This window comes from Anabas testudineus, chromosome 14 (assembly GCF_900324465.2).
Source record: "Anabas testudineus chromosome 14, fAnaTes1.2, whole genome shotgun sequence".
NCBI lineage: Eukaryota > Metazoa > Chordata > Actinopteri > Anabantiformes > Anabantidae > Anabas > Anabas testudineus.
Window position 1 is genome coordinate 18136401 of NC_046623.1, and position 14076 is coordinate 18150476.

The 14076-nt window shown below is 41.3% G+C and overlaps 1 protein-coding gene across 2 annotated transcripts in view; it reads left to right on the forward strand.

Moving 5' to 3' along the window:
• The window catches only part of jade2 (jade family PHD finger 2), a 157162-nt gene that overhangs the window by 98489 nt on the left and 44597 nt on the right, over positions 1-14076 (forward strand). For both annotated transcript variants that reach the window (XM_026372017.1, XM_026372018.1), the window contains exons 9-10: positions 2304-2789; positions 3619-3783. In XM_026372017.1, the coding sequence (XP_026227802.1) occupies positions 2304-2789; positions 3619-3783 (651 nt within the window). The remainder of the gene's footprint in view (positions 1-2303; positions 2790-3618; positions 3784-14076) is intronic.

Below are 14076 nucleotides of genomic sequence, written 5' to 3' on the forward strand. Positions count from 1 at the left end.
GCTCAGGTCGGATAAGTGATTATTGGATCAAACCTTCTGTAGCTTGAGGGGAGTTTTTCCCTCTATAATATATTTTAAAACTGGAACTGATGACATTAAAGTGGACATCATGTGAGGTTGTTTTCACAAATAAAGGAAAGAAAGTACACACATTAAAAAATATTCCAAGGCACTTAACACTGTGAAAACAGCTGAGTCATTAGAAAGGGTGAGGTCACCAAAATAACAGAACAGAATACCCGTTCTCTCTTAAAGGCTGATTCTTGGTTTCCATAGTCAAGCATGAAATGTTGGCATCTTCCAAAGTTTACACAAACCCATACCGAGAGATCATGTGCAGCCAGAACTTTAAGACTCCAAATGCTCTAAATGGGCAGTAGAAACATAATCCAGTTACTCATTTGTGCACTGTACAGTACAGTGCTGTGTGTGCTTAGAGCCTGATTTACATTACATTACATTACATTCTTTTAAAGGACCAGTACAGTGTATGCTGTGGATTTTGCAATTGTGCACAATAAAAGAAGGGGAAATGCAAATACATAAATTACAAACATGCAATGTGATTCATTAAGTCTGAAAGCTGCTGCAAAGGCTGTGATGAATCTGTATTTAATACGTTCGAAAGGCAGGTGCAATCCACTTGTGCACAGATGGCTGCTGTTGTTTGAGTGAAGAGGAAGCATAGGACAAATGAAAGAATGCATTGAGAAAAATATATCATTTGTCCAGTTATCCACTTTTGGAGCTGTTGGAGTTGCTGCAGGCTGATTTGGAGCAAATCCAAAGAAGGTGCCAAAAATTACCTTCCAAGACAAACGTCATCTTTGCATTTCCTCGTGTCTGGGTCATTCCAGTGTACTGTAGCTGTTGCTACTATGGTCTCCCAAAGGTGACCTGTACAGGGTGTACCCCACCTTTTGCCCGTCACCCGGCAACATTTAACAGGATGAGTGGTTTAGGTGATATATAGATGTGTAGAAGGTGTCCAGACGCTGGATACTATGCACGGTACCATGTGCAGCAGGTGTCCACACCTTTGCTTTTGTAGACTGACAGTTCATCAATGGTTTTGTTGTGAATCAGGTTCACAGGGGTGAGGAGTGTACAGCAGTACTCGAACTGGAAGATAACAAGCAGTTTACTGTCAGTCTGTTAGTGGTTTCACATGGGCTCACATAGTTGTTCACATGTCATAAATCCTGAGTCACAACATGTGCAGATAGAGAAAAGAAAGGGAACAAAATAGTGCACATCATAAACAGAAACTGTGATTCCTTACCAATTAAAAAAGGAATATACTGTACATGAGATAGATTGCAGGCTCACACAGAATTCACGTGCTACTAAAGACTGACAGGTGATAATAGTGGACTGGTTTATCTTGCATTGACCTAGTTTAGTTCAAAATCATGGGGGAGGGATGAATGTAGCACAGATTAGTGCAGGGTAGTTATTGCAAAGACGTGTTTATTATTTCTGTTTCTGTTTCTATTTATGTTAAATCAGCAGAATCTTTAATTTTTTAATACATCGTTGGTACAGATGGTTTTATTTTTACCAAAGAAGCTGCTGCACATGTAGTTTTTAGAAAACAGCTGAGGGGAGTGAGGGAGGAGAAAAGTTGTTTGTGCCAGTTTTTTGTCACCAAGAACATAAACAACACTGAAGAGAGAAACTATGAACCTTCCTGCTGAATGCTGAACTCTACTGAAAAGTTCAAGCACTAACCTGCACACCCTTTTACAAATCTGCATGTACATGCACACAGTGACAAGACAGAGCCACAAACACTCACACCCACAAAATCACACCATGCATGGAGGGACACAGCAGGAGGCTGCCTCCTAGTATGACCTGTAATGGATCGCACTGAGGCACTCACACATGTGGACATGTATACACACATACATCCTGAGTTACCGAAATGTCAGCAGAAAGTGGGAAAACCATGTTTGTTGTGACTTGGCTTGTCTTTGTGCTTTGCTGCACTCATATTAAAACCCTGAAAACACTAGAAATGGAGCAGAAATGACACTTTAAAACAAATAATCGTGACAAAGTGTCTGAGAAACTGAAGAACAAATGTGTGTTTCAGACAGTAAGAGCTAAATGACTCATTTTTTCTATCTAACATTTCAGTTGACTTGTCTTTGTAGTGAGCCTAGAGGTTGAATTCAGCTTCTTGTAATAATAATAATGCTTGTGCTACATATCTTATTATGTTTCCTACATCCTCTCCTTTTATTTTCTTATTTTACCTCTGCTCCTAACTATGTTTCCTCTTTCTCTTCTTCTTTTAGTGCTCCATGCCCTCCTGTATTGTGGCCTTCCACGTGACATGCGCCTTTGACCATGGCCTGGAGATGAGGACCATCCTGGCTGAGAACGACGAGGTTCGCTTTAAGTCTTTCTGTCTAGAGCACAGCAGCAATTCAAGCAACAATATTACAACCGTCAACAGCAGCTCCAGTTCGACCAGTGTGAGTAACGGCAACCACACCACCACCGGAGCATGTGCTGCAACCAGACCTGACTGGGCCACCTCTGGCATCAGTCCTGAGCTCCGGCCGGACCAACATCGTCAGCCAAACGGCAGCAGTGACATGGAGCAGCGATCAGTATCATACCCGATTTCTGTGACTGCATCAGAGCGAGCCGAACGGGACCAGCTGGAGAGGGAGAAGGTGAGCCAGAGGAAACAGAAGCTCCAGGAGCTGGAGGATGAGTTTTATCGACTGGTGGATCCCAGGGAGGTGGCTGAAAATCTGGGGCTGCCTGTTTCCCAGGTATGTTGAGACATTAAGCATTTTAAACACTATGAATCGTCATGTGAAATGAAAGAAATGACACATCCAGGGTACCAACAGTAAAATCACTGACAGGTTGAGTGGGTGAAAGAAATTTGATGAGAGAGATCAGAGCTGCTAACTCACAATAACAGGCAATAATTATGCAAATACTCTTCACTGTTCACTAGTACAGTATGTACAGCACATGCATCCTAAAATATGGAGGTACGGTGAATGGACTCCTTGTCTGCTCAGAACAAGAAACTTGAATCTGCAGTTTCAGCAACACTGACCATTAAAAAACTGCAGAGCTGTGGTATAAAAATATACATCTGCTGATACCTGTACATCTGGTTTTAATAGTAAAATACCAACTTAGAATATAATCGGCCATTGATCATTTACAGACAAAATATTTCCATAAAAGGTAGACCCTGTTCTGGAGGTCTCAAACCGTATCACACAACCTTTACCAGTTATAAGAATTTGTAATAATAATAACAGAAAAGTAAATGAAATGCGTCACAGTAAAATAAACCTCCACAATGAGTGGGTTTCTCAGATCCTCACTGCAGTATTTTTACTGCATTGTTAGTCATATTTTAGTTGAGACGAAGGGTTTGGCTTCCCCAGTTGATGAGTTAGATTAAGAGCTCCGGCTCTAGTTCATCAAATAAAGTGTTTCCCATGTAAACTGTCTAATGAGTTACAGGCATTTACGTCGACCAGACTGTGATTAATTGGTCATTGGTTTTGGTTTTGTGGGTTGGTTGCTGCTGCAGACTTGTGCTTTCTTACGATAAACACAAACCATTTTTTCTTCAAGGTGGACTTTCTGTATCAGTTCTGGAAGATGAAGAGGAAGGCAAACTTTAATCGACCTCTGGTGACCTTAAAGAGGGACGAGGTGGACAACCTGGCCCAGCAGGAGCAGGATGTCCTCTACAGACGCCTCAAGCTCTTCACACACCTCCGACAAGACCTAGAGAGGGTGAGTGACCCGCAATTCCACCAGGACCTGCTGTGTTGTGTTTTGTTCATCATCTGCACGGATTTGTACGGCATCAGTAGAGTTTGAGAAGTGGTTTGGTTTGGTTCCTTAATTTGTCTTGGTTTCCTGCGTAGTGGTGTGTTTACTGTTTAATTAAAAAGATCATTGACAGTATAACATAGAGTAGATTTTTGCTTTCATGAATATTAATGCAAAATTAATGAATAGCCCAAAGGATGAAGGCGTGATGAAATGGATGAATGATGTAATGAGGGATTGAATGATAGTCCAGTGCTGAAAATACCAATGAAAATCCACTCACTGCACAGAATTCATGGTTTTTCTGTGATGTGTTTCCTGTGACAGTTGATTCACTGGACAGAAAAACTAGTCAGCACAGAGCATTAAACTGAATTTTTCTGAGACTTCTTGTCTTGATGAAATCCTCAGGATTGTTTTGGATCTGGTGCTTCCTGCTTTGGGACAGACAAACACATTCAGTCTCAAGAGAAGAAGCACAGAAATCACATATTTACAGTAGGTCTGTGTTGGACATGGAAACTCTCGTGGAGTTGTACCAACTGAATATAGCTGGTAGACTTGTTCTTTGTTTCGAGAGTCTCAGGGTATGCTTGGAGATGCCCGCCAACCCCCTGCTGAGTACTGTGTTGGAGTCCCCCAGAGTAAAAGATGGTAATGCTTGTGCAGCGGCTTGTCATGAAGAGGAAGGCTTTCATTTGGAGTCTGTGGAATGGTTCCACGGCTACTGCTGCCAAGGGAATACAGTTTGATGAGGGACTTCAGCCCTGTGGTCCTCGGAGGGAACAGCCTGCCTGATCTAAACATAAGTGGACTTTAAATGTTGAGCTTCTGGACTGTCCATAATGAGCATAGTGTTCAGCCATGACATCTTGTTTGGTGTTATTAATTGTAGATCGTACTAAAAGGAGGTCCCTCCAGGCATGTTGTGGTTTTGCATGTGTGATCAAAGTACAAGAATACCTTAGGCTTATCCTCAGATCTCAAGTCTTAAATAATAAGAGCAGCAAATCTGTCAACTGGTGGCCACCTGTTGGTGAAGTGGTTCAGGTGCTTGGATGATTCTATATGTGTAGTTACAGTGAAGTAGGAATGTTTGGCTAAGACTGAGTGCAGTCTTATATAGTTATATTAATGCTACAAAAACAACAAAGAATTACTTTACACAACAATATCGAGCAATTAAATAGGACTGCACTTTGCTTTATCAGGTGTTTCATGATTAATCCTTTGATTCATCCAACAGCTCAGTCTAAATCTGCAGTAGCACCGTTTTGAGGTCAGTCCCCCCAGTGTCTTCAGTTTCATAGCTTGCATTTGGCAGTTGAATTCTAACCACTATGTAAATTTCCTTGCTCGGTTTCATAGATTGGTTATGCCCACACCCGTAACCTCAATCCAGACACATGTTCGCAGTGCTCTGATAGCTGATTGGCATTCACTGCAGCGGTGCTGTCAAAACCTCTTTCTGACCCCGCAAACTACCGTACAGAATCTGAATGGCACCCTGCAGCCAAAACATCTACTGCAGGGAGTATAGTTAACTTTGGTTTACCAAATACAGGCTGTTAGACTGCTATAGTACTTCTCATGTTTGGAGAAATGTTTTATACAGTATCATTACCGCAATCTAAAAAACATAGTATCCTATGGTATTTGCTTACTTTGTGATACCAAATCTAACCAAAAATAATCAGTGTTGAAAACATTTCCCACAAAAACCCTCTCAACAACCAGTTTAAATGTATTTTCTTTCAGCAGGCTGTAAGATAACCCAGAACAATCGGGTGTCCTAAATACCGTTTTCCTTTATTTCTTTGGCATGCGATTTGATACAGTGCAGTTGGCTTGCCTTGCTTTGGTTCAGCTTGGTTGATTTAATTTGGCTCACACTGGGACAACCTTTCGGCAATTAGGTGGTTGCATATCACTCAAGTGACCCACTATTCTGTAACAAAGTAAAATAATAAAATGCAAACACAGGAAATAATTGGAAGACGTATTTTAATTCCTCATTGGTTTTCCCATTTAGCCTCAGCTGTAGAGGCCAATTCAGTGGACTTTAGATTATGGGTGTGTTTTGCTCAGCTTCACACAGGGTTCATTTGGCTTTTAGATGACAACTTTTCACCTTTTAACTTTAAATGATGGAGTAAAAACTAATTTGCACCCAATAGATTCTTAATAAGTTGGATTTAAGTGACAGATCTGATTTATAGTCTAAAATAAAAGTTTTGTGTGTCTTCACTTATTCCTCATATTATGCATTCCTCTGTCTGGGTGCCGATAAAATAATGGAAAGAACAAATGATATACTATTTGTGGAGAGTCTGTAGTTGTGGAGACATAACGTGGAAATGGAAACATTACTGTACAGAGGTTTTGATTCCTATAGACTTGTGTAACTGTAGCCATATGTGGTCTCCAGTGGTCAGGGTTTATTGATTGTTGCAGGCGTTGCTAACCTCCTAGACGGTCGGTGGATCTGTGGACTCCATAACTCTTCTCCCTACAGACCGCCCATTATTGATGTATGTGTTGTAGAAGTGGGCCTTTAAGTCTCAAGGTTAACACTTATCCCATCAATAAAAGGGAAAACAATTGAATTGAAGTAGAAATAAAACATTGTTCTGTCCATAAAATCTGCTGTTTTAACACACATCTGATGTAAATGATGTGTGTGATGTATTCACAATGCATCAGACATGAGCTGAACAATATAACAGATGTTTCAAAGTGACCTTGAAGTGTGATATAGATTGTTGTCATTAGTGAAAGCTAACATTAATGATCCAACTCAGTACCCACGTTTGCAGTCTTGAGCACATAAATGTGTGTTTACGATCGTCCAGGGAGCAGGAAAGTGTGTTTCTGTTGCATTGTGCACTTGGAGCATTTCTATGTGGCACAAATTCAGTGCCAACTTCTTGAATGTGTTTCTGTCATTTGCTCGTGTCTCATTTTTTACAGCTATTTTCTAATATAAAATATTTGTTACCAGAATGGATGGAGATATTTTGAAAGTTTTGGCTGTTTGAAGCTGCAGCACATTGAGTTCTTTTAGTATCTCAAATACTACCAGCTGGGTTTTGTCCAAAACTGGAGGAGTCACGCGTCGAACTTCCAATGCAGCACTTACAGTGCCTATAAAAGTATTCACCCCTTGGATGTTTTATCCTTTTTTTGACATTATAAATCAATCATGGTTAATAAAAGTTGGTGACTTTAAGAAAAAAATGTCAGAAAAATACCTCATTAATTTCAAAGTGAAAACAGGGTTCTACAAAGCAATGTCAATTAAATAAAAATATATAAGGTGAAATCTGTGTTTGCATTAATATTCACCCCTTTAAACCCTGGAGATCAGTGAAATCCATCATCAAGAAATGATCAGAATATGGCACATGTCTAAATCTGCCTAGAACAGGCCGTCCACACAAACTGAGTGACCGTGCAAGAAGAAGACTAGTGAGAGAGGGCACTAACACAACGATGACTACTGTGAGGGAGTTACACGCTTCAGAAACTAACTAACAACTGTTGACCTAGTTCTTCACCAGTAAAAGCTTCAAACGAGTGGCAAGGAGAAAGACACTGTTGAAGAAAAGACGTTAAATCATGACTTGAGTTATAGACATGTGAAAGACTCCATGGTCCAGTGGAAGAGGGTTCTTTGGTCTGATGAGACCAAAATGGTGCTTTTTGTTCATCAGACAAGACGCAATGTTTGGAGCACACCAAACACTGCACATCACCACAAACACACTATCCGCACTGTGAAACACAGTGGTGGCAGCATCATGCTGTGGGGATGCTTCTCTGAGGCCGGCCCTGGTAAGCTTGTTAAAGTAGAGGGTAAGATGAATGCAATCCTGGACAATCTTATTCAGTCGGCAAGTCAACTACAGCTTGGGAGAAGATTTGTTTTCCAACAAGACAATGACCTGAAGCATACAGAGAAAGCTACACAGAAATGGTTTACTGACAACAAGGTGAATGTTCCTGGAGTGGCTGAGTCAAAGTTCAGACCTCAATCCAATAGAATTTGTGGATGGACTTGAAAAGGGCTTTTATTCCTGATCCCCACGCAACCTGACAGAGCTTGAGCAGTTTTGCAAAGAAGAATGACATAAAATTCCAGTGTCCAGATGTTTAAGCCTAATTAAGAACTATCAACACAGACCCCATGCTGTGATTACAGTCAAAGGTGCATCTACTAAATACTGACCTGAAGGGGGTGAATATTAATGCAAACACTGATTTCACCTTATATATTTTACATTACATATTATACATTACTTTGTAGAAACCGGTTTTCTTTTTGACAATAATAAGGTATTTTTCTGAATTTTTTTGTCAAACTCGCCAACTTTTATTGACCATGACTGATTTATAATGTCAATAAAAGGATAAAACATCCAAGGGGGTGAATATGTTTTTTAGGCACTGTACATTTGCAGATGGTCAGAACATAGTAATTTTTGTTACTGATGGTGACACGGTTTCATCAGTGGGTGACGACGCATTTTCCATGTTCAGAGGCAGTTAGAAATGAGGAGATGACAAGAGCTTGTTGAGACCTGGGCTGCTTCAAATCGAGCAGCTTTCCACTTCAACATTGCTGGAAGGTCTGACAGAGGAAAGAGGATTGATTATCTTACTGCTGGCAGGTCTCCCCACGAGGAGGATTGATCATCAATTGGTCACATTTTGGCCGAGCAAGTGTTGACAGCTCACTGCTAGTGATGCTGGTGACAGTCAGTGTGCTGTACAAGCTCCCTCGGTTTCTTCTTTTCATCATTCCCTCCCTTTCACCTTCTCTCCTCTATCGCCTCATCTCTGCTTCTCTTCCTCACACACATTTGCCACCTGTAAGTAAAGACCCATACCGTTGGTTGCTGACCCATATTCTTTAACCCACATTGCTCCATTTGGGATTGATTCAGCGTTTTTTGTTTCGTTTTTTCTCTCTGGGTTTAAGTGTGAGGTCTTTTCTGCGGAGATAGATGTGTGTTTTGTGTATGGCATTGTGTTTATATCTGCGAGAGAGTATTCCAATCATCTCTGATTTGCTGGCAAATTGAAAAATCCCCACCATGCTTCCATCCCGTCATCCCTAGACCCCAGCTCAATCAGACCCCACGACCAAACCCTCCAGCCTGCTGCTTTTGTGAATAAATGTGTGTATGTGTGTGTTGGTGGTGGTGGAAGATTCCAGGGGCTAGTGTTGGGGTGGATTATCCCCCTCCTCTCCCTCTTTGAAGTGCTGCCAATGGAACGAATTGCACTGTGCTGTCCCTAATGCACTAGTGAGCTTTCTCCATTTCTGTACTCCTCTCCTGAGTGCCGCCCCAAAACCTCCCTCCTCCTTTTCACCATCACCGAACCAATCAGCGAGCAACATATTGGAGCAATGTGTGGCACGATGATTGGATGGTGTCGTTCAGCTGCTCAATAATGCTGAAGTCGCTTTTGTTTGTTTGTTTTTTGCTTGTGTCAGGTCAGACTAAAGGTGTGTGTGTGTAATAACAGGTGTGGTGGTGCTGGACTGGTCAGAGGCTGCTGCTATTCAGGAGGGTGTTCCTGCTTCGGCAAATTCCTGCTTCAGCTAAGAAGGTCTGCTGCAGAAGTGCCTTTGAGCAAAGAACTGCAGCACTGTGTATCATAAACCACAAACTATACTGAGGTAGTCTTAAATCATAGTGGTAAAAACAAATAAATGGGAACTTTATTTTTCAGTGACAGCCGACCAAAACAAATAGCATAAAAATATTGAACATGACTAAAAAATATCACTTATGTATGTGCTTAATTTTATAGACATTCTCTAAACGTTGTGTCCTGTTTTTATTTTATATTTAGTTTAGTTTTTCAGTTCTAATAACTAATGTTCTCCTCCACCTCAAACTACAAATTGAGATGCAGTGAGTTCATTAGTGAGCTTCAGACGTGTAGTATGTTTATAACTGTGGACAGAGTTCTGCTAGATGACTCCTCATGCTCTTGGTGTTTATGTTAAGCGAGCTGCCTCCTGGCTGCACGTCGATACTAAACAAACACACACACAGGTTCATATCGATCATTAAGACATGATATTGAACATATTGTACAGTGGAGAAGCCGGAATTTGCTAAATAAAATAATTAATTATTATTTTTTACATGTGTTTAATGAAACCTGGTGCTAAAATTCAAATGTAAAAACAATGAAATTACACTGAAAAATGAAAATTGGTCATTTTGGACAGAGGATGAATCAGGTTGAAAAGGTTTTAGGATTGCTGTTAGAAGTGTGTGAACTTTGTGTGGACTGTTACAAATGCACAGTGAAGTACTGGCTGGAGAGAATTGGACAGTGTCTGGGACGAGGTTGAGTTCTGGAGTAAAGCTTTGGGCGTTTGACCAGAGGTCGAGGCGAGCAGAGAGAAAAGAGAGAGTTGGGTTTAAATAGGTTGATGGGGGAGCAGTGCAGGGTGGAGGCTTGGGTTCTGTACACTCGGCGGGGGGAGGAGGGATGAGAGAAGGTGAAGAGGTTATGATTCAGGGGACAACACCAGAGTTCAGTCTGGGCCAAGAGACAAATGAGAGCTGGGTCTGACGGAGGGAAAGCAGGTGTGAAAGAATCCCTTCCCCAACTTATTTCCTCTCATATTTTTTCACATTTATAACTTCTTAGGAACATTAGCAGTTAGTCTTTTCCCTCCTGTCAGTACAGCTGTAATCCTGCCAAGGCTGGCACCATGTCTGAGGCACAGTGCTGTTCTGTGCCCTGCCCTCTGCTCTCTCTCACGGTAAAGACTTGGCAGCACTCTCAGCCCAGCAGGTCAGCAGTCCCACACCCAGCAGCCCCTCAGAACAGTACAGTTATGAAACAGTCTACTTAAGAAAAAAAGAGAAGGAAAGGGAAAGTTGGGATTAGGAGGAGTTAACATATGTTTTATATATCTGTTTTCACAAGCAGGGAGTGTAGGAGAAGAGACTTGGTATGTAATGAGAAGTAGAGTTATTTCTGGAGAAGGGTTGGCAAAAGGAAAAGATGAGAACCGAGAGTGAAAAACATGCAGACTTGCAGAGAAGTTTGTGGGTAATCATGCTGGAAGGAGGGCAGCAGTGACAGCACCTCAAGCCTTTAGCTGCAGGTTTGTCAGCAGCAGGGTGGCTGAGGACTGATATCTGTCAGTAAACTCTGTCAGGACACCGTGTGCCAGAGAGGAAAGCCCATCAGCTAGTTTTCATTGGCTGCACGTTACAGTTTCACAGTTTGTTTGCTTTCCACAAACCCCCTCAGGTGCTCCATTCTGTTCGAAGGGAGCGGAGAGGAAGCAAAGCAAAGAATGAGGGGAAAACCACTGTGTGCAGTTTATCAGGTACACAAAGCTGAAGCTAACTCAGTCTAATGTAGTTTTAGACGTCCTGGTTTGTGCTGCTGTTAAACTGGAGTGTAAAGTATTTCTATGACATATGTCAGTGAGGCTAAATCAGAGCAGCTCTGCGTATAATGCAGCACAGCTGAACAGCAGCACTAACTACATCTTCCAAATCATGATCATACAGCTGGATCAACACCTCCCTAAAACAGTTCAAATAAAGACTTAACATTATCACCTTCACAAAAGAGGATTTGCTGAATAACTGCTGTAACTGATTCTATTAGTTTTAGCTCGATAGACCTGATAAACTGCCAGGAGGAGGTCAAAGAGGAGAACGTTCCACATGTGATGAAGCTGGAGAGGCTTAAAAAAGTTACAGAACAGATGACACTTGTTTCTTTATTAAGTCAATGATCCACATCTATGGATTTCTTCAGATTTCTTTGCGGTCTGTGTTGACTCACATCCATAATTCATAAATGCTCCACCCCGATCAACATAACCCACCCACAGGAAATCTTCCAACGTTTCTAGTTTCTTTTATTTTATATGTTTTAACAGAGGATTGTTGCAAGTAACCACAATAAACCCCTTGGAGCCGTCTCATGACATTAATTTCCTTTTCTTAAGTCATCTGTCTTCAACACAATTATCCAAAGAACATATTATTTGTTACTATAAGTAATTTGTCAGTGTTTTATGGCTCTGACCCTTGTTCTGTTTACTTCTGGTTACATGTGATTTTCATTTAGTTTCTAAAGTTCCAGCTTTTTTTTTTTTAACAGCCTTTTTTAATCATAACTTTAATAAATTGGTTAAAATCTGTGGAAATAACTCTCTACAGATGCACATTCTACACTGCCAAAGGCAGAATCAAAGCTTTCATCTAATTTTTGTGACAATCAGAAAAGGAATTTGAGCAAAAGTGCAAAATGCTTTCAGTCAATTTTCAGCACAAAATTATATTAATGCCAGGACAAAAAATGCTGTGCAGCAGCGATAAAAACATTTCTGTTTCTACATGTTTAACAAATGCATGCCACTAATGGTCCAATGATTTACTTCTTACTCTCTTAATATGAAAGCCCTTACTTTAACCTCCAGATCTTTACCACATCTCATTGTAATACCTCTGATTTTCCCTAATAACGGAGGCATCTTTGACTCTTAACATTACTTCTTCTACAGTGTGTACATTACATTCTATTTTTAAAAGGTCACACTAGTAGAGCACTTGCAAAAAATTGGGTGATTCATGAGAGAAACATTCACACAAATGATAAATAGTGCTGCAGAAACGCTGGCTGCTACACGTCTCATAATGTAATAATAGCATCTGTTTGTTATTCTGTTCATTAGACCCTCCTGTGTCCTTCCAACATGCCTACTCTGTTATGCATGCTCATTTATTGTCAAATGCAGTTCAGCCCGTGTTGCATGTTTGTTTGTACAGTATATATGAACTGTAGGACTTTCCTTCCACCTGCAGCTTCTCCTGAGTCATTTGTCTTTTTGCAGCCAGCTCACTCAGTTCAGTTAAAGAAAAAACAGACAGACGTCAAAGAGAGATGAAGCTCGGAGAGAGTTGCAGGTAGTGAGGGATCTATCACTTGACTCTGTTTTTTCAGGTCATTTCTTGTCATTACAGTCCTCTGACTGTTTTAGATGTAACCTCACACACTCTGACACCCTTCCAGCGCCTTCTCCAATCCCGTCTCCCCTGTGCATCATACACCCACCCAGCCACTCGGATGGCATGGAACCATTTGAAGTGTTATGCAACATTAGGTTGGGTCAGGGAGAGGACAGCAGCATGGAAAGAACGACACACCATCTCTTGTGCTGTGCCTGCTTGGTTCATCTTTCTCTCTTTAATAACACACACATGCACGGATATACTGTATACACATGCACTGATGTCAACTTACATGCTTCATTACCATCTAAATGTGCACACATGCAAACTCATTTATACCGACAGAGGCATGCACACATGCATCACTTGCACGCACATGCTCTTACACCTACACACTTCTACACACACAGCTTTAGGGGGGTTCTAGCTGCGGGCCAGACAGGCCGAGTCATGCAGCAGACAGACCCACCCTGTTGGATCAGCATCAACCTGGCTTCCCACACACAGCTCTGCTCCAAACCTAATACTGGCTCACTACACACAATCCCTTCTTCTTAGGCTGCTGTCTCTTTCCAAGATGCTTCGAGGTATGGAGAAAGATCCAAGACAAGGGCCTTTACTGTCCACGAGAAATTGGTACTGGTATATTTCAGCATTTAACAGCCACTATAAGTGTTTTACCAGCCTTCCAGGTCTCATTTGTAGATTTAGAAAAGACCTGGAAATCGTGGTTGGCTTACTCCCAAAGTGATCGGTAAAGTAACATAGTCTCCTGAGGCAGGCAGTCTGGTTCTTGCTGTAGTTTACGAGCTGTGTGCTGCAGGATTTTGGCTGATGCTTGTTCTTGCTGATGGATTCTCCAGAGAGACATTCCAGACATCAAAAAACTTTTGATTGATGGGATTTGGATGTATAGTTTCTGTGGAATGATCAATCACAACATGTTACAACCACAAACCTGGAGGGATTTTTCAGCACACTTGATATCATGAGGTTAATTTCACATTGAACTCAGTTTGTGTGTTTGAAATATGTGGCTAGATATGGACGGTGTTTCTGGAACTCTGGCACAGTTTACTTACTGAAAACCTCATTAGGTGAAAACTCCCCCACCCACCAGGACCAGAAAACAGTGCTGATATCCATAACCTGGTTTAGCTATTGTTAGATGGATTGAAGTGTTATTTCCTGTCTTTAAGTTTGATGGTGTGCGATTTAGCTCTGGGTAAAACTGGCTGCAACTCAAAGT